The following is a 26704-nucleotide window of genomic DNA, read 5'->3' on the forward strand; positions in this document are numbered from 1 at the left end:
TCTGACCATCTGAAGGTAGGTGGAACTTCTAGCTAGCTATTTCATAGTTTCGAACAATTAGTTTCATTTCAACCATTTCCCATTAAATGTGACTATGTGGATGTAGTGTTGCTCTGTGTGACAGTAGGAAGCTTAGAAATGCTTTCTAGTCACTTGGAAATGAAGGCAGATTTGGGGAAGAAAATAGCAATATAGTCAGAATGTAAACTACTTCAAGAATTGAAGCCTCTGTGTGGCACCTGTTTGCTTAGTGACCTTCTTGCTGTGGTGGCATCTGCCAGAATGTGCTCCATAATACGAGCTTTTTACGAAACTTTTGTTTTCAGCAGTATAACCAAGGCATTGCTGCTTATTTTGACAGGAGGATGGATATGGAATGTGAAAAGTCCTTGCTTGTTTGAACTGGAAGCTCAACTTGAAAGTGAAAATTACGGTTGCTGATACCATTTCATTAGTAGCCAAATGTTTCTAATAAAAGGGCAGTATTTATAAATCCCGTGTTCTTGAGGAATGCTAATGCAACCAGCTATGAAAGCAAAGAGTCTAATAAAGTAAAATCAGGCACTGGCAGTTCATTGACTGAATGTAGGGAAACCCCCCGCTTTAAGGAGGAGAGGCAGAGTTGTTAAATATTACTAATTCACTTGCCTAGGATTCCCGCATTGCTGCAGAGCCAGTCTGCTGTGTTACAGGTCCAGTCTCATGAATAAATTGAGGTTTTTTTTGTAGCACTTAGAGCTCTTTTCATCTATGGACCTGAATGCTTGTAGGAGGTGAGGTAAGTGTGTATGCAAGGTGGTGGTGTATATTTGTCTGATTTGTCTCTGAATAACCAGTAAGCCAGTGGCAGAATGTTTTCATCCTCATGTTAAAGGCACATCAGCGTTAACATCTGTGAAGTGGCATTAGGGCTGAAGTTGAAAGGTTGAGGCCAGTTTCACTCTTTAGCTTTAGTAAAACCAGCCAAGTGATGCCCTAATCTAATGAATGTGGCTCAGAAACTTCAGCACTGAGCTCGTGTGAAAAAGAGCAGAATAAACCAGTGAGTAGATAGTTAAATTCTTAAACTAATCTGAAATTTAAATTTGGTTGTTAATGATATAATGTATGAGATATGTAATTGATATAAATTGTTTGCTGTTAAACAGTTAAACCTGAGCCCTGCACAGTCTTACATGTTCTTAGATTGTAAATCAGAACTAGTTTTGATGGTCAAGTCTGTCTTAAGCTTTTTAAAGACAACTGTAGTTGTTGTCACTGAAGTCAGTGATAACCCCTGTGTGTATATAAAAGCATTTTGAGTAAACTGGATGCATCTCTTAAAAGAGAAAAGCCTTTCAAGCATACACAACACTATGACGTACTGCACAAATGTCCCGGATTTTTTGAAGGCCTTTTTTGTCATCCGCACACTCATCCCTCCCTTTGGGTGACTGATACTGCATTTTTATTAAGACGATAATCCAAATGGCATTTATTCCCTGCAACACAGGCAATATGTCATGCTATTTCTTTGAATGAGAAGGTAGTACTTGGCTACCCTAATTACTCCAGGAGCAGAAAGGAGAATGTGCAGTGTTTTCCTTCTGCTGGATGGCATGTGCTACTATTCATGTTAAAATTTGTCCTTACTTGTGCCTGTAAAAATAACATGAAGCAGAAATGAGTAAGTTTTCTGAAACCAAAAATGCTTTGGTTTAAACAAAACCAATAATTAATGTAATATAAATCCTAATATGAGTCTGCAGATAAGTTTATATCTCTGTGAAATACCAGCTATTTTCAGTGCAGTGACTTCACTAAATACGACTGTAGTATCATCATTTAATTCTGTTATTGTGAAAGGTGAGAGGAATCCTTGTAATCGAGTTCTGCACTAGCTGCAGCGTGGTAGCATGTAACCTTCCTCTCAGACTTGTTTAGTCTTGAAAAGGTTGTAAGAACGTGATGTTTTGAATGTTTTTGAGCAGCCCACACTCCAAGGTCACTTACATGTACAACGTGAAAACAGATTCTGGTTTATTCTTTTGTGGTCTTCAAATCCCTCTGCTACTGCATTAGGTACACATAAAAGCCCTGTTGCTGAAGAATCTGTGATGAACAAACTGCTAATGTTCTGAGCCTGTCTGATGTTTTGTCCTGTCTGCTGCCTGTCATAGTTACTCAGCCAACGTGGGATTTGTAACCTCAGTTTCCGAGTTCCACCTAATGGTGGTAACTCCAAGTCTCTTTACTTAGAGTAAATGTAGTTCAATTCATACTTTTACAGCTGTTAAATTTACTCTAGGTTTTTCATCAAAGAAGTTTTTGCTTAGAGAACTTCTCTCTGCTTTAATTTGGTTGTATTTGTTAAAAATTTGTTGGAACTATTCATTTGACTTTGAGAAAATAAAGATGCTCTCCTGTGGGAGAATCTAAGGCTTACCAGTATTGGGTTATAGGGGTTTTCAGGTTCTTAACTTGCAGAGGCATGTCTTCTAAAGGGTGAGGAACACCTTTATAGCAAATGCAAACTTAATGACAGCAGACTTTTTTAGGGTACAGGTTGAAAGGTATTGCAGTACATATACTATGGATAGCAGACATGGAAGAAGTACTTGAGGAAATACCTGTCTGTTTGCAGTTGTGGAATCTCTTCTCCCTTAATGCAGGGAGATTGTGTGTGGTCATTTTGGCCCACTTGGTGCTGAGGCAAGCGGAGTAGCTTGAATCTGTCGTCATAGCGGGTTTGTGCTTTTGGGAAGGTACAGTAGCAGGAGAAGCTGGATCTGGAGGAGAACAAAAAAGAGACATGAGGGCAGTGTGGTGTTTCGTGGCCTTTAAATACTTCTGTTAGTCTGGATGGAGGAGAGAAAAAACAACTTTTAAAATCCCTTGCCATATCCTTTCCTTTGTGCTACTTCCTTGATGTCAGGTTTTTGTGGTGGTGATTTTTTTGTAGGTTTTTGTGTTTTGAGACATCATTATTCTGCAACAGATTAGGATGGAGAAGTGAAGATGTTCATACTACAGATGGTAATAATTAAGTGGCAGAAAAGTATTATGGGGGTGTGAATCTCTTTCTTAAGAAGAAGCATATACTCAGAAGGAGAAAGAAGAACTGAAAGACAATGTTGGCATAAGAAGGGCTGAACTTGCAATGAATAAATTTAAAGCAATTTCTTAGGAGTACTGCAGAAGCAGTGTTACGGGGTTTTTGTTTTTCCAGATCATATTTCATGAGGAGGTAGATTCAAGATTAAAGTCCATAAAGAGGAAAGCGTGAATTATATAATGTGAGAGAGCATGATTCTGTAATGCGTGAGAACTGGAAAGGTTGCTTCTGCTTTATGTCCTTACTCATTTTTTAGGCAAGAGTTGCCACTGTGCAGTAATAACTCCAGGGCAACCGAGAATAGTCTGAAGAATTAATCTGGGGTATCTCAATCCTTTTGGTGATCATTCAGCAGTGCAATACAAACAAGAAATATGGCAAACTTTTCATTAACTAAGTGGCTACTGGTACTATGTGGTCACCAAAATTCTTCAGTAATGTGAGTTTGATAAAACAGCGAAGATTGGTAAAATGTATTGCTGGCATTTCTTTTTAAAGTCTTATTTTGACCTCCTGCTGTTCATATTGTATGTACTAGTCTAGACAGATGGACCTTAATGAGTTTGTGCCTTGAAGTCACCTGCATAATATCATGGCTATGTTTGGGGGAGTGGGTAAAATCATGTGGGCTCTAGAGTAAAGACAGGATGGTTTAGATTTCCAGCCTTTGGGAAGGGTAGAGATTGCTAAAGGGATTGCTAAAGGGCAGAATGAACGCCAAGACGAAATTTTGGGTGTGTGTTGAGGTACTTGCAGGTGAAGCTGCAGTGTAAAGAACCAAAGAGGAGGAATATTGTGCAGTCTTCAATCTCAGTTTGAGTTCAGACTGAGAAGTGGAGGATTGAGCCATAGCCAGCTTGTTTTAATCTGAGGCATGGGACAGAATGTTTAGCTATTTGTGCCTGAGATGGGAATAGCTGGAGTTTCAAGGGAAAGAATGAGGCCTTACTTGAGAAAGGCAAACATGGTTTGCAATGTGAAATGGCATGTTTGGGGTTGTTACAAAGGTCAGTGTGGTTGAGCTTTTAAGTCTGTTTTTCAGTTAAGTTGTTCTTTACATTTCGGTAAATAAATACTGGAGAATCACGGAGTGGCGGGGAAGCAGCTGAAAAAAAGAATATGAAAGGAATTAAAAAAAAAAAAAGATCTAATTTGGTGGGAGAAGTCAGTAAGCACTTCTAGGACTGTAGTTACTGTTCCGCCTTAAGCCAAATGAATGATTGACTCCAAAGCCCCAACCTGATTTAAGTTAGTTTTTCAAGGAAATGGTTTTTGATATTCTGATACTAAATGCTCTGAAGCACTTTGTAACACATTTTCTTTTGCATGAAGAGCTTGCAGAAGTAACTTAGGTTTTGCTTAAGTTTGGGTGTTAATTTGAACTCCACTGTAAATTTTAATATATTACAAACTAATATTTGAAGTAGAATCGACGTTGATCTATCTGTTTACTTATTTCTCAGAAAAGTGGAGAATATATATACAGTAAAGGCACACACAGGCCTTTCTTTGAGCTTGGTTGTGATTAAGGGGGATACTGGTGGTGCATAAATTAAAGGTGAACATTGAACAGTATAAGGGTGAAATTGTAGAAGAAGGTGTTGTTTCCCTAGAGTTGGGACTTGGCTCTTGTTTGTTGGGGGAGGGAAACTGCGGTAAAGAAGATGAAATGACTGAAATTCTTATTTGCATTTTCTGCTGGAAATTACAATCCCATTTGTCTTTTTTGTGCTTTATTTCAGCTTTTTTTTTTTTTAACTGTCCTAAACTTGTTATTTTTATTATCACAAATGGGAGCTTTGCCTTCTCAGTCAGTTTCCGCGAATGTCTCAGCGGTAGGGTAGCCGCAGTGCATGCTCAGCACTTGTACCCATGGGCTGCCTTTAGATTAAAAAAACCCAAGTTCTTGTGATACTGGAGCTTCAGGGTTCATGTGGAGACAACTCAGTAAGTAGAACTGGGTCATAATTTCCGTGCGTATTCAGTAGTGCCTTGGGAAGAAGAAGAGAGAAGCTGTTCTGAAGAAAGTAGGGTGATAACTGCAAGATGTGGGATTAAATGAAGCAATGGACAAGGAGGGGACTATGTTAGGTTGTTGGGAACTGCAGGATTTATTAACTGAGATGGTCTGTTACGTGTGTTGGTTGTATTTCTTGAGTTGCTGGGTAGCATAAGGCCAAGATGATAAAAATTGCAGTTGGTACATACTGCTGGCAGGATTGCTGGCATTTCTGTTGTGTTTGTAAGCAGAATGTAAGGCAGAAGCTATGGTCCCAGTACAAAATAAGCTCACTGGAAATCAGCTGTCCTTAAGCACACATATTAAAGCCTCAAGCTTGAGTTAACCAAGGTCTTAAATTAATGTGTAGTACTTGGTGTACACTGAAATAGAGCGTATTGGGTATCCTGTATGGAGTGATGTAGTTAATGAGAATTTAGTAGTGTGATTAACTAGGAACAAACTGCAGGTTTTCTTGTGCTAAATCCTTGCTTGTATTCCATCTTACGTGGAGCAGTGAAACCAAGCTGACCCACAAGACTGGATTCTGCAATAACACTAACATTTTATCTCCAGAAGACGTCAGTCCTGGCACTACTAAAAATACTGCTGGTGGTGTTTGATGCCATGATATTACTAGATTTTTCTTGTCCTCTGGGTGACTCTGCGTTCTGTGAGCTGCCATACTGGGGTGATCTGAGTCACAGCCCCCCTCTCGCCCTGTGCTCCCCTTCTTCACCCCATCCTCCCCAGCCTAAAGGGAAAGGGGAGCCTGTGGCTTTCCGGCTTAGTGTGGTATGGAAGCGTACAAAAACAAATGTTGTAAATTGGTAATTCTCACCTTATGCAGTCCAACGCTTGATCCTTACTCGACTAAATGGTGGACCTCCTACTGCAGAGGGATAAGTACAGGGGAGTTTATTAATGTTTCAAACACCCATATGTGGCATTTTGGGGAAATGCAAGACCCTCCAAAGCTCTGAATTGGGACAGTTAAAATCTTTCAGCACTCTTGTTCTGGAGCTTGCTTCAAGCATAGGTGGACAGTGCTTTCTTCTCTTATATTTGATTTGCTTTTAAGCTTTGGATAAGCAGAATCACTAGAAGAATAATTATAAATTAATATTAGACTTGTCTATGGATTTTGTTTACAGTGGAGAATGTTCTTTTCTGTATGAAAGAAAGTTGATTTTTCTGTAGAAACACATGAAAAGGGTTGGAAATTCTGAAATGCTTATATAGAACTTCAGAAAGTAGCAGGTAATTCCTTACCCTTCTGAATGTGTAACATGGATTGCCAACGTGATTTTCCTAGAATGTAGCATTTTTTGGTCTCAGTTTGATTATTTAAGACTAACTTCTTTACTGGTGTGCTTCAATTCGGTGTAGAACAACTTTGTTGGAAATACGGGATTTATCTTTCCATGTGTATGACACAGCTATTGGAGTTCATGATCTTCTTTACAGGGAAGAGGTGGTATGCATAGTAAAAATAATTTTGACTTTTTAAACTGGACCTCAGTTTGGTTGTCTGAGCACTGCTTAAAGTGTACTTAGTCTGGAGCCGTTCTGTGTTTTACTTGAATAACTAACTGGGAATGACGTCTGGTTGAGCGGTGAAAGACTTCTTTGGAGTATGTGCTCAGGATCTTACAGACTTCTGTGGATAGTATTTTGCTCTAGAGTTTGTAGGGATAACATGGGTGATGTATTATTTTTCCTGAAAATGTGGTGGCATATCATGTGCAATTCTAACTAAAGGCAAAAAATATAGGTGCCTGATGGATCTGAAACTGTGTGTTGGAAACTCTTCCCTTGAGAAAAGAATGTACAGAATTCAGCTCAAGATGAAACTTCACAGGCGATGCCTCTCACCAGTGAGATCTCCGATTTGTGAGAGCATTGGATCAAATGTATGTGGATCAAATGTGTGTGGCTATTGTCAATGTAACTTGTTGATCAGGGGATATAACATAACATCAGTTGTGATTTTACAGGCTATTTCTAACAACAGCACTTACCCAGTGGCTTGCTTATGTTGCCTTTTCTTCTGAACCCGCTATGCTGGGATGCACCCAGTAGCTCTGTTTTACATATTTTAAATAGAGTTTGAATTTATTATCACGTTTGGAGTTCGTTTTTACTTGGCAAACTGAATTTCTGGTGCTAGAATAGTTTTGTGACTTCCAGGCCATGCTGTACCTTAATAGGACAGTGGCAAGTAAGTCAGAGATTGTTTGTTAACTGTTGTTGTTGCAAGCTGTTAAGGATCAATCTATAATAAATCCTTTATAAATTGAATGTGTTTTAATACCTTTATGGAAAGCAGTTTGCTTTAACTGCTGTTTTTGCTTTGGAAATACACATTACCTTCTGTAAACCAGAAGTGTCAAATAATGGACATCAATATTAGTTATCAAGAGTGGTTGTGAGGGGGGGAAATAAGAAATCAATGAATTTTAGAATTTCTGGAGCTGTTGGAAAATAGAAGAATGTGAGTGTTGCAACAAATGTAAATAATATTCTGTCATAGTAAAGATTAATTGTTGCAAGTCTAAAAGCTAAATTGATTTTGTGTGTATGAATGGATATAAATATAAGTATGCTCTATGAAAACTCAGTGAAACAACATGAAATTTGTTTTTGAAATGTTGAATCTGCAAGCTAAATGAGATTGGTGTTCTTTGAGTGCATGCCAAGGAAAAGAGGAAGGCTATTAATAAAACTAATAAAACCAAGTTCTTTCGGTTCAGTTACACCAAACTGTATACTTAGCCTGGGATTAGAGCCTTTGTGCACTGTTTGAGCACAGTAACCACTAGAACCTTTTTCTCTCGTCACGTGTTTGTTATATAGCACTGGTAAGTGATGAAGCATTACTGCTCAGTTGGTGTTGTTCAGAACCGCACTGACAGTGCAGTGCTTGCTCCTTGGGAGTAAGCTGGCACATGCCAGCTGGGCAGCTTTCAAAGTGATGAAATATCAAGAAGATGTTGCAGGGTTCTGTGGAAGTTCAGAACACAGAAGCGTAAGAGAAAAGAGAAAGCATCACAGGCTTCTGCTTAAAGAGAAACAGGATGGGAGATTGTATTAGGCATGGGGTTGTTCTAAGTAGAAGTGCTGATTGCTGGCATTTTCACAGCTTTCAGGATGGTCACTCTTCCTGGAGGAAGTGAACAGAGCCTTTGTGGAGAGAGGTGGAGATGATAGTCAACCGATAACATTCCTATAAAAACCTGAATTGTTTATGTGAAAAATTGATGCAATTGCTATAGTAAAATACAGTTTACTATAAAGAATGAAAGTAAATTCCAGAGTTCTTGCTTTAGGGAGGAAAAGAGAATATTTGAGCCAATTTAAAAGTTGCTGGTAACTGGAGTTGAAGCTAGTTTTCCTAATTGCTGAGGAACTCCACTATTTTTTTGTTTTCCCATTCATTTTTTTTGTATGGATTTATTTGGGAGTGAAAATGTATTAAGCTTTTGATCTTTTTAAGCTTTTCAGATGCAGACAGGTTTCAAGAGATTTGCGCTTCTCGCACTAACTGTGCAAGCAGGATAACTGCGTGAAGGTGCTTACCTATAGGTTAAGCAGATCTTCAGGCTTTACTGAAATGGATGTTGTGTCTTAACAGACCACCTACTCCCTGCTCTTGCTGCTGAGATACCTAGGCTAGTCTATGATCAGGATTTTCTGCTGCTGTTATTCAAGGAATGGATTGAAACTGGAGAACACCATACAGTGTATTTGGAAAGCTGTGAAGTGAAAAAGCTTTCTGTGGGCTCTTCAAGGATGTCTGTAGGCAGCAACATATATAAACAATTGCTGGCTGAGGTTCAAACTGATGTTTTCAGATTAAACATGAATTTTTCATCTGAATCTGTTAAGGAACTATCCTTCTTCTTTCCATACGGGTTCTGTCTATAGTTGTTAAACCCGCTTTCTCGTTATCCCCCGAGTTGGTGAGGAGGGAGTACACCCTGTTTGAAGAACAGTTCTTCCTCAGCCACTCCAAACAATCGGCCTGGCTGGACTGTGTTGCGTCCTGGTTGTCACGTGCATCAGCTGGTGCCCTGCGATCTCCGGATCAGGAAGATGTAGCGGGAAAGGATCCCTTGTGGTTTGTAACTTCCCAGAGGTTCAGCAGAACACCTGGGCTGTGTTTCAGGGGAAATCCTATGCCATTACTAAATCCAAAACAGTAGGATGAGACAGCCTTCTGGATATTAGTGTACTGAAAGAGAAATCCTTCAAACAGTGGAGTATTTTCATAATTTCATTGCTGCTGATCTGGAGAAGAGATTCAGATAGCAGATGGGAGGTGGTTGGGTTTGAGGACTTGCATCATTTTACCTCCTGGCCTCATTGTGTGGTTTAACAGTTCCACTCTCAAACTTTTAACTTTTCCTTATTGGTGTCTTTGTACTGCAGAAGATGTTCAGACTTGTTCTGTATGCGGCTTGAGAACCTGTAGTTGTGGTTTCCTCCCAGAAAGGGAGTGCTGCTGTTTGGGGATGCTGTTTCTTTGAGGTTAACTTTACTCCTGATCCTTGGTGCTCTAGTGGGGAGGAAAGGTGGCTCCTGGTTTTGTCTCCTGTTGGTACAGAAATCTCTGTTGCAGTAGAGGAAAATAGAGGAGAAATGTGGCACGGGAGCCAAGGCTGTCTGTTCTGATCTTCCTTGTGGTCAAACAACTGGTGTCATATAAATGTGTACGGTTGTCTGTAGAACTGCAGACTGCACAGATGTGAGACCGTGTGCAATGTAAGCTGGGCTGGTGGAATGGTACTTCTAGGTAAAGAAAAAACCTGATACCTGTGACTTGTGATTTTAGGAGAAACATTATTAAAGGCAGTGGTTTCTTTGTGAATCTTATTTGGGGTTGAAGGCAACTGAAGTGGAAGATGGATGGCTTTAACTAGTAGTTTGAACAGTTGACCAGACTACTTCAGACTAGTCTCTTTGAAAATGCTGGTGTTGAAGCAGATGATGATAACCTTAGTGGAAAGCTGAACTATGATCCTCTTTGCCTAAAGCTTTGCTAATTCTTACTGAGGGCTGGTTTTGTCCTGGCACCAGTGGAGCATCCGAGTGCCATGCAATAGCGTATTGAAGTGACATCGTTAACATCATCTCTTTGCTGAGATAAATATTTACAGCCTGCAACTATGAGAGCGCCACGTGGACACTCAGATACTGGCAAGACCAACAATTATTTCCTTATTTTCCAAACTCTGAAGGAGCTTCTCTGTGAAATATGTTTACAGTACTTGTTAGAGCTCTCAAGCTGTCCAGTCTCTTGAATGTTTTGATGCTTGAAGGCTTATCTTCTAAATTCAGTTTTGAGAATTACAGCTGTTCCTTGAACAGAGAGGTGTCTGCAGTTTGATATGTAATAAAATTTAGTTACCACCTTGTGACAAGGTGGTATGTTACAGTTTTCTCTGAAGGCACCTCTGCACAGAAGTGGGGCTCTGTAGCTCCTGTGGCTGAGCATGTACGGATCGAAGTCTTGCAGGCTGGGGGGGCTTTTGCAACTCTTCCACCGTGTTGAGCAAATTTCAGCCTCTTCAGTTTTGGTTGGCAGCTGCTGCGCTGCCTGCAGGCACTGTCTAGGCAAGGTTTCCTTTCCCTGTGAACTGAAAGGCTGTGAGAGCATCTGCACAGGCAGACGTTGAGCTTCAGGGATTGTTTAATCAACAACTGCCCCGATGAAGTGACAACACGCGAGAGAGTTTGTAAAGATGCGTTTTCCCTGGGCCGAGCAGGGCGTAGGGAGAAACCCGCGCCCAGGTGGAGGGCAGGGCGCATGCCTCCCTGCAGCCCCTCCGTAGGGGGCCGGAGCCGCCGCGGGCAGAGCCCGACAGAAATACACGAACAAAAGAGGCAGAGGGAAAGGCGGCGGGGCGCCGGGGCAGGCCGGGCCGCCCTCAGTGCCCGGCCGTGCGGAGGCCGCGCTCCTCCCTGCTGCAGGGGCTGGGGAGCGGGCTGCGGCCCAGTGGCGCTGCGCGGCCACGGAGGAGGAAGGAGCCGGGCCTCGCGCCGCGGGGCCGCGCTCTCGCCGCCGCCGCCGCCTCCTCCTCCTCGCTGTGGCGGCGGCGGCAGCGGGCGCGCTCCGACGAGTCCCGGCCGCGCCGCAGAGGCACCTGGCGCGGCCCGGCCCCGCCCCCCGGCCGCGCGTGCCGCCCGCGAGCCCCTGGGGTTTGGTGGGGAGCGCGGGAGCGCAGCGGGGCCGGGCGGTCGGTCTGACCCTCTGCTCTGCCCGCAGATGGCCGGGTGCGTGTCCAGGGTGGAGTTGACGGTGTCCTGCCGGAGCCTCCTCGACAGGGACCTGGGCTCCAGGTCGGATCCCCTCTGCGTCTTGCTCCAGGAGGTGGGCGGCGGCCGGTGGGCTGAGGTAAGGACCGGGCTGAGGTAAGGGCGGCTGCCGGCCCCCGCTTTGCTCTGCCGCTGGGCGCAAGCGTACCGGGTTTTCCCCCTTGCCATAGCGGATGCGCGATACGTTCAATCTGGATTTGCGTTCAAGGAGCAGTCCTCCATGCCCGTGCTCAAACTCTGTTTGGAGTTTTACGTTCATTGGTTTTGTTAATTGCTCGTATGTTTGCTTGGAGTTGCATCGGGTCACTCGTTTGCCTGTTACAATGCAGCCTGTCCTCTTTCCTTTACATGCAGTCCAGAATACAGTGCTTCACCAGCCTTTTTTCCCCTAATTTTCAGGATTTTCCTTTATGGTAACATTTATTATTAGATGCAATTTCCTTTCTTGGCAAGCTGTTGGTCTGCCTGGCGGCAGCGGCCTGGTTCATCACTGAGCACGAAGCACAGTCTGGGGTGCATAGGCTGGCTGGTGCCTGTGTTCAACCAGTGCAGAGGGCCGGGGCTGTGGATGAAAAGCTGTGTGAGAGAAAACGTGCTTCTTGCTCATCATCAATGGCTTTGCTTCCATGTTTGTGCAGCTAGATCGCACAGAGAGCATCAAGAACTCCCAAAACCCCGAATTCTGCAAGAAACTGGTTGTGGACTACTACTTTGAGAAAGTGCAGAAGCTGAAATTCGCCATGTATGATATCGATAACAAGTTCTTTGATTTAAATGACGATGACTACCTTGGAGGGATCGAGTGTACGCTGGGGCAGGTGTGCGTAGAGGCGTGTTAAGTGATCTACGAAGTAGCAGCAAGGGTTGGGTTTATTATGAAAAACGGGGTGAAAGACTGCTTTATCAAAGGCTTCGACGCGTTCAAATTTGAAAACATCTTGTTGAACAGGTTAGTTTGTGTTACTGTTGAACATAGAAAAATTGTGTCAATCACAAAGTGAAGGTTAGAAACATACATGGTTTGCAATTGATTGCTTAACTTGGGAGGCGCTTGTAGCACTAAAGGCAGTCTGGGAGTAAGGAAGGCATGGTGCTTGGAGAGTTCTAACGGAGTTTCCTTTGCACAAAGACATCATCGGGCAGTAAATTTGGGAAATAAGGCTATTTGAGATTCTGTATTCATTTCCTGAGGAGGGGTTTGTATAGCTAGGGAGGAGAAGAAAAGTGGGGTTTATGTTACTAAAGAAGGACTTGATAAATTAAATAGTCTTTTCTGATTTTTAATAGCTGTTTGGCTACTTGTGATGTAAATGCCTCTTGTGTCACACAGGTAGCAAAAATAGGCTAAAGTTAAGTTTGGAGACATGTTAGTGGGTACTCTTTTGTAGAGAGAGAAGATAATTTTCAGATTGTTCAACCATGCAGGAGCACAAACTCTGATGGCTGTTGCTGTTGGAAATGCATTTAAATCCTTTTATAAGAGTTTGAAAATTTTGCTCCTGAAGAGTAATTCTTTGTTCTTCGTCTAACTTGATATTTATATTATCTGTCTTTTAACCTTAGATTGTGTCCAGCTCGGTGTTCACCCAACCACTAGAATTGAAGCAGGGAAAGCCAGCAGGAAAGGGCACCATTACGGTAAATAAGGTTTTTGTGTGGGGGAAAAAAAGGTTTCTCATTCTTTCATACATTGTCTGGGACAAAGTAACATTTCTGGTTTTCTGTCAGTATATCTTCAAATGCTATGTGTGTACAGGAAAGATAGATATTTGTAACTATAGTTTCTTTCATGGGCAAAGTACAAGTAAAATTCTGTGGTGTTTCTGGTTTAATTTTTTTTTTTCTAAATTTCTGTGGCACAGATTTCAGCAGAGGAGATTAAAGATACCAGGGTTGTGTACTTGGAAATTGAAGCCCAAAACTTGGATAAAAAGGTATTGATTTTTTAAAAATTACATTGCGTGCTTCTGCGATATTTACAGTATAGTGCCTTTTGGCCAGGAATATCTGTCTTTGCAGACATTCAACTAAGCTAGGTAATCCATGTATGAAGAAAAGGCTCACTGTGTTTCGTTACTTAAAATGAAGTAAACTGGAGACATAATTTCATGTTCAAAACCACAATATCAAACGAGAAACTCAACTGTCAGGTTTAGAATTTGGGGGTTTATTTTGGCTTTGAAATATTCTGTATATTAATACAGTTCAGTTACATAATTGTCTCCGATGACTATTGTAGCTGTGAACTGAGCTTTCTGTAATGTTATTAAGGAAGAAAAGGTGGAAATTTAGGTATGCTCCCTCGATGTTATTTTAAGCCAAAGACCAACCTAGGGATTTGGTGACCTCGCTGCTCAGTCAGCAAAATGACCTGAATTATAGTGACAAAAATGGTCTGAAGAGGTGGTCTTTGAATCAGAGCTGATAAATTCTGATGACTTAGAAAGTGCAGCAGTTTAAAAAAGAAAAGAAAAATAAGAGAGAACACAGATGTATAGTTTGTTTGACTTTGTGCTTTGTTTGAAGTACTGTGTACTGATTAGCCAGCTCTTCTCTCATCTGAGTAAAATATAGGAGGCTGATTACTTCTGTTGGGTTTTTGTTTGCAGGATTTCTTAGGTAAATCAGATCCATTTTTGGAGTTTTACAAGCAGTATGATGCTGGAATGTGGCAGCTGGTGTACAGATCAGAGGTAGTATTTCTATGCTGATGTTTTTCTTCGAGTCGATCAGACAGTTTACTCCTTCCGAAAGTGGGAGTCCCACTCCTGGTCATGCTTTGCACCAGTTCTGCAATGAAAGATGTCTTGTATCCTAAAAAAGGGATTCTGCTGACTGACCTGGCAGAAAATTGTTTATTTGCTGCCTGGTGACTGGATTAAGCTGGCTCAGTGAAGAGTCCAACCATGTACCAAGCGAGAAGGGTGGGAGGACTCTCCTCCCTTTCAGTGGTGATAAGCTGTTAGGTTGGCTTGGCTCTAAAATTTTACTTTACCCTGAACTTCAAGTTTTTATTTCTTACAGAGCTTTTGCTTGGCTGTCCATGTGTGTCAGAGTTGAACTGACTGAGGGTGTTCTTAGATAGCTGTGCAGAACCCTCATGTTATGTTTCTTAGTGACTTGCATGCCACATTGCTCACGTGCTGTTATGCTGTAATTTTTTTAAGGTGATTAAGAACAACTTAAATCCATGCTGGAGGAAGTTCAGTGTTCCTTTGCAGATGTTCTGTGGTGGAGATTTTAATAAACCTATTAAGGTACAGCCTTCAGAAATTCTCTTTGTTGTTTTAAGTAATCCAATCTCTGTTGATGTTAATTATGAGTTATCAGGTTGTCTAGTCATATTTAAATTTTTAGATTGCCTTTCTAGAACAGTAGTGTGGCAGATAAATGATAATATGTCTATTGAGTATGAAGTCTGTATTAAAACATTATGAGTTGCCAGACTGAGAAGTCAGGAAATGCAGAAGTGACACACTTTCTAATGATTAGTCATAAGAAGAATTATAACTGATTTTTTCACTATTCTGGCCAGGGTTTCATGTTGGGTTTTGGTGTTTGTTGGGGTTTTTTTGTTTGTTTGGTTGGTTTTTTAATTGTGGCTTTCTAGCACTATTTCTAAGTTCACTGAGCTCAAGTATGTTGGACAAGCTTGAGTGCCTTAGGATACTGACATAGAGAGGACTTCAATGCATCTGTCAGATTCATCCATTCATGAGACTGGCAGGCTTGTCCCAACTCTTTCAGTCTGTTCCAACTAGAAATTGGTTTTGAGTCAGAGCTACAATTCCTTGTGGTCTGGTATATGATGACTAATTCTCTCTGGTCCTGGCTTATGGAGGTGGTAGCAGAACAATTACATCTTTAATAAGTTTCTACAAAAGAAAATCTGATAGCAAGTTAATTTGTTCATTTCTGTTCTAAGCAATGCATTGGTAACGTAAAGGCATTTAAATCCATAGATAGTTCTATGTGAGTATAGTGTTTCTCTGCTTATCCAACTGCTAAACACTTTGCATTTGCAGAATTTTCCTGCCTTATCCCGTCTGTGAAGAAATCTCATGCTGGAAGTTTGATCTGAAAGGTTTAGCAAAAAGCATGATGCTAATGTTTTTATTTGTGCAGCATGGCAGGTCCAAAGAATTACTGAGATTGTTAACCTGGAAATAGATGTTCAGCTGTACCGGGCTTGTTGATACGCAGCAATGTTCTAAGTGGTGTTCATGAGCTTTTTTTGTTGGGGAATCAACAGTCTCAGGTCAGAAAGAAGTCCTCTTGGTCCAAAAGTGAGCAGCAAGTGTGGAAAGGAGATGGCAAAGAGATGCATATTATCATTTGTCAAAACTAGCATGAGATAGCATGGTTTACACATTCTATTACAGAATACAGGCTGTATTTGCTACAGTCCAAAAAGATTTGTGTGGTTGGGGTTGGTTTGTTTGTTTGTTTGTTGTGGGTTTTTGTTTGTTTGCTTGCTTGCTTTGGTTTGTTTTTTTGTTTTGTTTGGGGGGGGTTGTTTGTTTGTTTTCCAGGAGCTTTCTGTGCTTTGGAATTCACTTTGGAATGACCTGCTTCTTAAAAAGGATAGATTTTTGCTGTTAGGTTCGTTTCAGCCAAAATTCTTGATGCATGTGCAAATAATCTATTAAGTTTCACAATGCAGCTGTGAAAAAGGATTATACTGTTCTTGTACTTAACAGGTTAGGGAAGCCAGTCAAAAAGGGGAATCCAGGCTGACAGGCAGGACTTTCACTAGCAGCACTAAAGAATATAATATTGCACTGGTGTTTCATTTTTCATCTGATACTTGCTGCTCCGTACCTCTTGTTTGAGGCTTCCAAAAATTTACGTAGGAACAATTATGCGTGAATTAACAGTAGTCAGGGAAGGGAGAACTCTTTGTACGTCAGCACAGTGGAAACAGCCATTTTGATGTGTCCCCTTAAATATCAGCTTTGCCAGCTACTTATGAGGATTATGTACTGAATATGTGCATGAACATAAATATTTTGATAAATTAACAATGCTATCTAAGGTATTGGTAATTCTTTCTTCATTGTGATGCAGAGTGGTGTTCTTGTTCTGTGTTAAGAACATCTCAGATTTGTGACAGCCTAATCTTCTTGACAGTTTCGTTAAAAATCGGGGCAAATGAAAGTACTCTCTCTCACCCATAGTTATTTAAATGGAAATAGCAAATCTGAAATTTGTGGATGTTGGTATTGGGACTAAAGCCGCCAGTCCACATGTTTGATGGCGTATATATAAAGGCAAATCCGTTTTCTGTGAATTTTGAAAGCTCCTCTTGTAGATGAAAGGGGCCTTTTACCTGCTGACTGTATTCCAAGGCTTGTAATAAATATTGGATAGTTGATTTGCAAAGAAATAATTCATCAGTAAATAATTACATACAGTGTCCTGCAGTATTGCTAGCAGGATTTTGTTTGCAGCAGCACCATGCTTTGGGCTGCATACAGTGAATCTTGGCCAGTTTTAGAAAACACTTGCAAAAGGAGGTTTGTTTTAAGCCATATCATGCTGTGAACTAATAACAAAACTGGTCCTAAATACAGTTTTATTGGCATGGCTGAGAGGGGGAGCAGGAGCAAGCAGGAGGGGAGAGGAGGTGGGTAGAGGCAGCAGCTGCTGAATGCTTTGCAGTTCTCCAGGTATATTGGTGCGAAAGAGACCCTGTACTGGGAGTCTGCACCCTGGCTTCTACATGAAAGCCTCCTCCGTTGGCCCTCCCTGGCATAATCCAGTTGCTTTTTGGTGATGTTTAAATATCAGAATTGTTGAGAAAGGCGGAGTGGAATTCAGGCAGGAGGGTTGGGAGTTTCTTCATGGTAGAGCGTGCAGAAGAGAGGAATGGGAAGGTGGTGTGTTGGGAAGGATAAAGGGGGAGAAGGGGGGCACAGTCTCTAAGGTGATCTTGTTTTCCCATTAAGACACTGAAGGATGGTGCAGTGCTTCCCATTTAGGTGGCTAGATTAGGCCATAATTCACCTGGCTTTTTGTACAGGTTTCCCACTGATCCCAGTGGAAGATCCGCAGTGGATCACAGTAGTCCTAAAAGAACCCCACCTCAAATTCAGATATATAGCCATTGAATTTGACATCCTTATCGGCATGTTACCCATGGGTTCATCTTGTCCCTTGGTCCTGAGGAGAAAGCTGTCATTGTGGTTTATACTGGAGTAACATCAGTTTCTTGATTGCTAAAGGCAGATCTCAGAAACAGAGAGCTTTTGAATCTGTAGCTTGTGAACTTCAGTGGGGAAGAAGCAGCTGTTAAACTGTTTCTTGATTGACTGCTTCTGGAATTACTTGTGTTGTGCACGTTATAAACGCTCCTCATAGTTGATTTTGTGAGGAGCTATTGAAAATATACATCCTACTGCGTTTGCTTTAAGCCATAGTTATTAGCATATTTTTATTTTTAAATGCATTGCTCTTTTGCATTATCTAGTTCAGAAGTTTTCATGCTGATTTAAATGTGACTGATTATTAATTAAAGTATTTATAATTTGATTGGTATAAGATGCAGAAAAAAACAGACTTGGTGCTCTGGGGAAATTGCAGTTTCTTTGTAAATTGATGCTATTGCTGGGCAGAAGAAAAGATATTCAGAAAATGCTTAGATAACAAACTTTTAATTGCTTCTTCCCGTTACCCCAGTTGCATATCTTGTCCTGAATGATCTTGCATTTATACATCTGGGCTGTGAAATCTTGGGGGAGTTTTGGGGGTTGGGTTTTTTTGGTTTTATTTTTTTTACCTCTCATGTTTAAACTGGGGGAAGCTTTCAAAACTTTCACCATGCGTACCTAAATGGGTGAGCAATTGAACATAATTTGTTTTCTGAGATTCACTCTGGGTGTCTCTCTTACTATCAGGTTTCAATTAGTGATGTGGGTGACACCACCAGTTCAGATGTGATAGGGGAGTTCACTAGCATCGCTGCAAAGCTGTCAGAAACAGGAGATCACGTGGTGAGCAGCTACTGTTCTCCCTAGTGCAGTACGCCTGCCCATTGCTTGCTCTGTTCCCTTTCAGGTACAGTGTGCAGATCATGACAGTGATGGGTCGCATGACTTGATAGGCTCTTTTGAAACTAACCTGACTCAGCTGCAGAAAGCAGGTGGCAGCTCTCCGGTGAGCTTTTTTGATCCCCCGCTAACTTAGTCCATAACTCAGTTTTTCACAAACCCTTTTTAATATTGACCTCAGAGATGCATTTTTAGTTGTTGCCTCCAAAAGTAAATTTTTCTGTCTATATCTTTGTATTACTAAGCCAACATCTGGGAATAATAAAAGCTGGTGTGGGAATTATATTGCTCTGTTTTTCTTGGGTACTGTTACCATTCCTATTCCTAAAAACATTCTTGAGCCCATTGTCTGCTGGCTACTAGCCACTTTTCTCAGCAGTTCAGCTTGCTTTTGCTTCTCCTGAGTCAAGTGGAAATAAAAGGGCTTGCTCATGCTTTAACACACGAGTCCAGAGGTAGGGCTTGTCTCAGATACTGTTTGTGCTTGAGCTGGTCACCCTCACGAGCACTCTGGTCGCCTTTCTAGCTAACAGAGAGAAGCAGTGCTTCCAAGGGGCACTCTTCTTACCTTCTCTTGGGCAACCAGTTTAGAGTAAGTTGAATCATTTGCTGGTGGTGCTGGTTGCTCTCTGTTGTCTGCAGTGAAAATCTGAACTCTCGTTCTCATGGAGATGTCTCGTCTGAATTCAGACAGATGAATCTGCATGCAGGAGGTAGCCTAGGACTCCTTTCAGTTGCCAGCCAGCTTGATTTCTGTGGTTGTAATCCTAAAGGTGGTGGAAGATTCTTGCCTTTTTCCCTAGCCCATGTGGAATCAGAACTAACGCGAGTAAAGCAAAACAGCAAAACACTGCCACTGGGAACCTGCAACCTAGGCTTTTTGACCTCCCCCACCCCGAGATTTTGCCACCTCATCTTCTGTTTGAGTGCATTCCTTTCCCTTAACCAAAAAAGAACCTGATGGTGTGTCCTGGTTTCAGCTGGGATAGAGTTAATTGTCTTCCTAGTAGCTGGTACAGTGCTGCTTTTGAGTTAGGTATGAGAAGGATGTTGATAACACACTGATGTTTTCAGTTGGTGCTAAGTAATGTTTAGTCTAAAGTGAAGGATTTTTCAGCTTCTGATGCCCAGCCAGAAAGAAGGCTGGAGATGCACAAGAAGTTGAGAGGGGACACAGCCAGGGCAGCTGACTCAAAGTGGCCAACAGGGTATTCCATTCCATGTGATGTCAGGTCTAGTATATAAACTGGGGGAAGTGGGGGCAGAGGGATTGCCGCTCGGGAACTAACTGGGCATCAATCAGCGGGTGGTGAGCAATTCCATTGTGCATCATTTGTATATTCTAGTCCTTTTATTATTACTATTGTCATTTTATTAGTGTTATCATTACCATTATTAGTTTCTTCTTTTCTGTTCTATTAAACTGTTCTTATCTCAACCCACGAGTTTTACTTCTTTTCCCAATTTTCTCCCCCATCCCACTGGGTGGGGGGGGAGCGAGTGAGTGGCTGCGTGGTGTTTAGTTGCTGACTGGGGTGAAACCACAACATGATGTTAAGAGGAATGCTGGTATTTGTGATCAACTTTTTTTCCCTCTGATACAATGACACTGTTTCATGATTGCATACAGAAAAACAGTTACGTTGTTGAGGAGGGAAACTTTTCTGAGGTCTTTCCTCATGTTTTGCCCAATGCTGGTAGCAAAAGCATCCCATTTAACTCGTCAGATAGCAGCCAAAGTAGTTGCAGACCTTTTTAAAATTAAATTTCAGAATTCTGCCAGGTATTTGGGTAACTGAAATATTTTGGAACTTGCTTCTTGCATGCTTGCTTTCTGTAGGTGGAATTTGAATGCATTCATCCTGAGAAAAAACAAAAGAAAAAGAGCTACAAAAACTCTGGCATTATTAGGATAAAATCCTGCAAGGTAGGAAGATTTTTATTGTTGTTTTGGCTTTTTTATTTTCTGATCGTAATGAAATCTGTTCTTGTGGGGAGGAGGTGTAACACTGTCTGTCTGTTCCTCTAGCTTGAGACAGAATATTCATTCCTGGACTACGTCATGGGAGGCTGCCAGATTAACTTTACAGTGAGTTGTTTCCCCACTGCACATCTTGGTAGATGACAGGACAAGAGCAATGAAATTGTGATTAGTACTTTTATTTGCAGTGTGCATTACTGCAAATGCAGTGTGAATTTGCAGTGATGGAAGACTGCAAAAAACAAGTTATACTATATTTTTACTTTTTGTGATCAAGTAGCAACTTTAATGGAACTAGGGTTTCTTAAACTTCTTTTGAGAAATTGGTTTGGTCTATCAGTGGAAAGGATTGCTACTTCTTAAACATGCATGTACCCCAGTGGGAAAAGGTACGCAGACGGGTTTGCCTGTTCCTGTATAGGGCTGCCTGTGTGCCTGGAAGGAAGGGAGCTATGTGGGCCTGGCCTAGCCCTTTGTTTCTGGGTATGGTTAGTTCTTCTCATTTGCTTATGGTGATGCATCAATGATTTGCTGTTATCATCTTGACTGATTAGGTGGGTGTAGACTTCACTGGCTCCAACGGAGATCCCAAGTCACCAGATTCTCTTCACTACATCAGCCCGGACGGGATAAATGAGTACCTAATTGCCATCTGGAGTGTGGGAAGTGTAGTCCAGGATTATGACACATATGTCATGATCTGAACTGATCTAGCCACTGCATCAAAAATGTGTCACAGTGGGTGTCAGTAATCAAGGCTGATAGCTTGTTCCAGGGCTGTCACGTTTGAATGACTGAGGTGCTACCTTTCCTTGGGGGATCCCTTCAGGAGCTGCTACGGCTTCCTCCTGCTTCTATCACTGCCAAGGAGGGCAGTGGCAGCTCTTTGTAATTTGGCATATTTGCTTGGTTTGTCCCTCCAGGTCTGCCCTTTTATGGCCCTGGGTTGCTCTGCAATGCTGCTTTAGCTGGTCACTAATCCCTTGTTGCTGATGGTGTGTTTCAAACATGAATGCCCTGTTTGATTCAATGGGAACATGTTTGCCTGCTCTGTCCTTTAGCCAGGCTGTGGTTTGGTTGGCTTTTCTCTTGCTGCTTTGAAATCTCCTGAGAGTCCTGTGGGGTGCTGCACTGAAAGAAATTCTGAAACTGTCAAGTCCAAGCCTGAAACCCTTTGGTAACTGGTGACTGGCCATGGGGAGCTAGACGGTGTACCCATTCCTTATGGCAGGAATTGAACCTTGGTCTCCAGCTGCTTTCTGGGAATAAACCAGAATAGTGAGTTATTCTTTAATAACTCTTTCTCATTTCTTGTTGTTGCCCTTTCGCTCCAGGGACAAGCTGTTTCCTGCGTTTGGGTTTGGAGCTCAGGTTCCTCCTAGCTGGCAGGTAGGGCCTTCACAATGCTGGGCAGTTGCTCTGTCCATGTCTTCATTCCCTAACTGCATTCCCTACCTTTCCTAGGTATCTCATGAGTTTGCTTTGAATTTCAACCCCAGCAACCCTTATTGTCAAGGTGAGGACACCTCTTTATTAATCCTTCACTGGGAGGGACAGGTGTTTGAAGTGTTGTATTTCTTTCATAATTGGTGAAAACCAGATGCAGCACCAAGACATGCAGCAAACTAGATTCACTCTCACCTGGATGCTGACAAGAGTGGATGTGTGTTGATGCAGACTTCTGTGTGGTCTGCATAAGCTACAGGGAAGGGGTCTAGATTTTATCTGATTGTTAGTCTGTGCTGAAATCTTTGTTGCTGCAACTTGGTTACTTCTGGTATGTTATAGGTGACAGTGGATTCAGATCAGCAATGTGCCTGTGCTAGTCATGCTTCCAGACCGACCATCTGCTAAGGCTGTTGGAGACTATGGTTACTTCATCAGCAATGTGTATATGTTTGAATGTTATCTTTCAAAGGGATGTCTTAAAAGCTTGTTTTCTTTATAGCCATCTACTTTAGTGGAGGTTGTTTCAGCTGTTTTTAACGGCTGCTCCCTAAGCTGCATTATGACCTTTTAGAACTAAGAACTCTCAGCATGCAGTGACACAAAATTGTTCTTGAACAAGCATTTTTAACTCAGCTCAGTTTTTCTCTCTGGTCTGAGGCCAACAAAAAATGGAATCTGAGATTCAGTGTTAAAATGCAGGCATTTCCTCGGTCAGCTCACCATTGTCTGCCTCATTGGGATCTGCGTCTTTGCCCTTTAAGGGTCCCTGTGCAGTAGTTTTGAGAGGTACCACACTAAAACCTGCATGGTGGACAATGCAAGCAGCAGTGGCAAATGAAGCTACATTGATACAAGCCAGGAATAGGCCAATTTAGATGGATCAACAGAAGAATATGCACCGCTTAAAATCAGACTTTTTAAAAAATTTTGTTTAGTTAACCTGAGAAAAGCTTCTTGCATAGGAAAAATGCTAGGGATTGCTATTTCTGTTACAGAAATATTTGAATCCTGAATCAGGGATCATTGTCTAACTTTCACACAAGGAAAATGAAAAGTTACTGTTCCAGAGAGCTTCTGACCTTGTTGTCTAATTGGACTATAAGCAATTAAACAAGACAAACTGGATGACAAGGTAGAAAGGACAAGGTAAACATAGTCACAAGCGTGCCTTCACTGGATTATTTTTCCCGCAACTTCCATGAACTTTGTGATGTTAGAGGCACAAAGAGTGATGTGAAGAATGTAGAATGGGGGAAAAATCTGCAAGTCCTATCTCTACAGATGTCCATTGGTTTCAGCCCTGTGCTTTGTATATTTGCTGTTATCCTGCTGCTTATTTGCCCCTTAGGAGTTCACAGCTGTGTGAGAGTTATCCTTTTGCTGTACTGTTAGTAATGCTTATGAAATAATTACTGGAGAAGTTGTGAGGCTCTTGTGGCAGCTTGCCTTCCTGTGTTACAGGCATCCAAGGAATAGTGGATGCCTACCGCCAGATCCTGCCTCAGATCCGACTCTATGGGCCAACCAATTTCTCTCCTATTATAAACCACGTGGCAAGGTTTGCAGCACACTCAGCACAACAAGGAACTGCTTCAGTGAGTGCATGTCCTTTCCTGTGGATCTGTGTTAGGTTAATGTTTCTGTTTTCCATGTTCACGATGGGGTAGAATGGAATGGTAAAGTGATGTTGTTTTCCTTCCTTAGGATCCCAAGTTTGGTCCTCACTTGCCAACCTACAGAGAGGCTGTTGGTACTCTCTTGGTACATATTGATGTGAACCTGTACTTGGTAGACACTGACGTTAGTTTCCATTGCTCAAGTGATATTTAGTTCTCTTTTTCACAGTTTGCTGTCATTGTACTTAGTATTGAATTATACAGGGGTGGTGTTGGCTTTTAGACCAGTTGGACTCTGTCAGCAGTTGCCTCACTTTAACCTCTCTTGCCAAGCTCCATCACCTGTAGGGAATGCAGACAGTAAAAAGGGGCCCTATATATTTTATTGCAAACAATTTTGCTCTCAAGAATGTACACAAAAAACTGTCTCCAAAAAGAATATCAGAGGGCTTGACTATCCATCCCACCATGGTGGCATGCAGAATCAGGATATCTAGAGGGCCAGATTAACAAGGGAGTCTGAGAACTGTTAAATCAATATGCTAATTGCATTCCAGAGCATCCATGCTACCCTACAGTTGTGTTGCATGTCTCATTTGTGTGCTTGCATGGCCATGGCTGCTGTTAAAGTTCAGCTCTATTTCTTTAAACTTCACTCCTTTTGCTTAAGGATGAAGGACTCCTATTTCCTGGTAGATTTAACTGATTCCAATTTGAGAGACCAATCAGAAGGAATTTTGATATACACTCTGATACTTGCTTTACAGTCTAGCTCTGTCAGTATTTTTGGTTCTACATATGTTTGTGTGTATGTAGAATACGTTTCCCAGACTGTGAGATGCTTGGTCTAGGGAGATCCATTTCTTACATTTCTGAGGGTATTTTTTAGCTTTCCCAACACTTGGGGGAATCTACTTGTTTCTCTTTATATGTTAAATATCTTTACTTTTTCGTACAGATGAAAAACTATTTAAATAAAGAATCTCTTAGTAATGGGATACAGCAATAGTAACACTTGTGTTAACTGGATTTTGGAATTGGAAATTCAATTTTCTTTGATTTTCATTGTGTGTGTCTCATTTTTTATTTTCATTTTAAGTCTGTAGATAGCTGCTATAAAGCAGTGGTTGCTCATTTCAGAACCAGGTACTAAAGCTTAGCCTCTGGAAAAGGAAGGACATTTTAAACACTAAATGTTACCATGCTAATGTGTTGGTTTGAGGTATTAAATATTAAACTTAAGCCTTTTTGAGATGTGAGTAAAGCAGCATCCATCAGTGAATTTTGTATGCAGCTTTGTTGATTTAGTAGTACTTTGTTCATCTCTAGTACTTTCTGCCAATTGATGTAGTTGCTCTTTACAAATTGAATTTAAGCCTCTATCTTTTTTCTAGTACAGAGGAAATCTGAAGTGCACAATGAATGGTGTTATGCATATGAAAAAATGGGAATAAACTTAAGTTTCTTTAATGTTCTGGTTTTGTCTTACCCACAGCACCATCTGATTTCTTTCTTAGAATAAGAAATGGCTCCATTTGCCTTCAGTTACGTGAGCTTTGGTGTTGAACTCCCTAACTGGGTGCTTTCTAATGTTTTTCAGCAATATTTTATCTTGCTGATCATCACAGGTGGAGAGATCACTGATCTGGACCAAACTAGGCAAGCGATTGTTAATGCCTCTAAGCTGCCGATGTCCATCATTATTGTTGGAGTTGGTGAAGCTGATTTCAAAGCAATGGAGTTCCTTGATAGAGATGACGGTGTCCTGAAGTCCCCGACAGGAGAGTCAGCTGCACGAGACATTTTCCAGTTTGTGCCTTTTCGACAGTTCAAAAATGTAAGTTGTCTTTAACTTCAGAAGAGTCCTGGTGCCAGTATATATGCAGTTATCACATCTAAAAAATGAGCATGGGTCTAGACAAGGCAGCAAGCTGCATGCTCAAAGTGCTGTCCTAGCTGCTTGTTCCCAGTGAGAGCTGAGATGTTTTCGTCTGTGTTTGAAACTCTACCTTTTCACAGCTCTCGCAGCTTTTCTTGAAGAGCTCTTATTGATCATTGGTTTAGTATACTATCTTTTGGCTATTGCAGAGCTAAAGGAGTAAAGGAGATGTTTTCTGTCCTGGGATGCAAACATTTAGGCAAGGAACTGAGATCATACTGTCAGTCTCTGATGTTGAGTCCCATGAGTGATTCAAGCTGAGATAAGTCTTCCGTGCTGTTGAAAGTAGTCCTGTTATTCCCCAGCTCCTCCATACTTCCACTGTTGGCACTAGCATTCATGCACATTGCACAGTGAATTGGGTTGAAGAGTGGAGTTGAATGAAAACCCAAAATAAGAGAAATTGCTAGTGGCTGGGGCAGTTTCCCACCCAGATCAGGGCCATATAAAGGCTGTTGTGAGCCTGGGCTTGAGGTGGGAGCAGTGCAGGGGTGGGAACAAGTGATTTTCATCAGTAGTGCTCACTGATAGCGACTGGAAGTGCTCCTAAAACTGCAGCAAGGAACTCTTGAAACAGTGAGTGAGACATGGCAGGTGGGGGGCTGTGCTCTGAATTCTGAAAGAGAGTTTGTCACTGGGCTGATAAATCCTTTCTCTGCAGTATTTCTGATTTATTCTCCCTGTTCTCCTTGCAGGCTCCCCGGGAAGTGCTTTTGCACATGGTTCTGGCTGAAGTGCCTAAGCAGCTGGTGTCGTACTACAAATGGCAGGGATGGCCACCTGTGAAACCACCAGAAATAAAGACAATGTAGATTGCAGCCTGACCCTGGCCACCTGTATCACTGGGGTGAAGAGAGCTGTCTCCACCCTTGCTCTACCTTGCACACTGTGGGTGCTCAGTGCCTCGAAGTTGTACATTCACACTAATCCTTTTACTTGCCTGTGCTCTGTATCTTTGATCTTTCCTGTTCCTAATTGGAAGAAATGTAAATACAGAAAAAAACCGTAACTGCTGGCAGTTTTTGTCACAGAAAAATAGACCTTGTTGGTTTTCTACCTTGCAACAGTGACACATTGTACCACACATCATTGCTTGACACAGCCCTTCTGCTGCTTGATATCGGAGTGGGCATATGCACTGAGCTCCTCACGCAGCACTGCTTCAATGCTCAGTTTTGTAGAAGTATTGCAATCGTGTTTGCTGTGATGATGCTTATCATGTTGTCCTGGTTTCAGCTGGGATAGAGTTAATTGTCTTC

General features: G+C 41.7%; 1 protein-coding gene across 12 annotated transcripts in view; it reads left to right on the forward strand.

Moving 5' to 3' along the window:
* The window catches only part of CPNE1 (copine 1), a 42334-nt gene extending 15880 nt beyond the window's left edge, over nt 1–26454 (forward strand). For 4 of the 12 annotated variants that reach the window (XM_030007719.1, XM_030007720.1, XM_030007718.1 and 1 more), the window contains 15 exons: nt 11362–11490; nt 12050–12229; nt 12975–13049; nt 13274–13345; nt 14021–14104; nt 14579–14668; nt 18468–18566; nt 20301–20387; nt 20490–20549; nt 20996–21129; nt 21776–21830; nt 21906–21957; nt 23352–23485; nt 25107–25343; nt 26141–26454. In XM_030007719.1, the coding sequence (XP_029863579.1) occupies nt 11362–11490; nt 12050–12229; nt 12975–13049; nt 13274–13345; nt 14021–14104; nt 14579–14668; nt 18468–18566; nt 20301–20387; nt 20490–20549; nt 20996–21129; nt 21776–21830; nt 21906–21957; nt 23352–23485; nt 25107–25343; nt 26141–26257 (1605 nt within the window). In that variant the 3' untranslated portion in view covers nt 26258–26454. Of the gene's footprint in view, nt 1–11361; nt 11491–12049; nt 12230–12974; nt 13050–13273; nt 13346–14020; nt 14105–14578; nt 14669–18307; nt 18404–18467; nt 18567–20300; nt 20388–20489; nt 20550–20995; nt 21134–21775; nt 21831–21905; nt 21958–23351; nt 23486–25106; nt 25344–26140 lie in introns of those variants that run through there. The other 8 variants (XR_003922541.1, XM_030007721.1, XM_030007726.1 and 5 more) reach the window with 8 other exon arrangements.
* The last annotated feature ends 250 nt before the right edge of the window (nt 26455–26704 follow it).

The sequence above is a fragment of the Aquila chrysaetos genome, chromosome 3 (assembly GCF_900496995.4).
Source record: "Aquila chrysaetos chrysaetos chromosome 3, bAquChr1.4, whole genome shotgun sequence".
Classification (NCBI taxonomy): Eukaryota; Metazoa; Chordata; class Aves; order Accipitriformes; family Accipitridae; genus Aquila; species Aquila chrysaetos.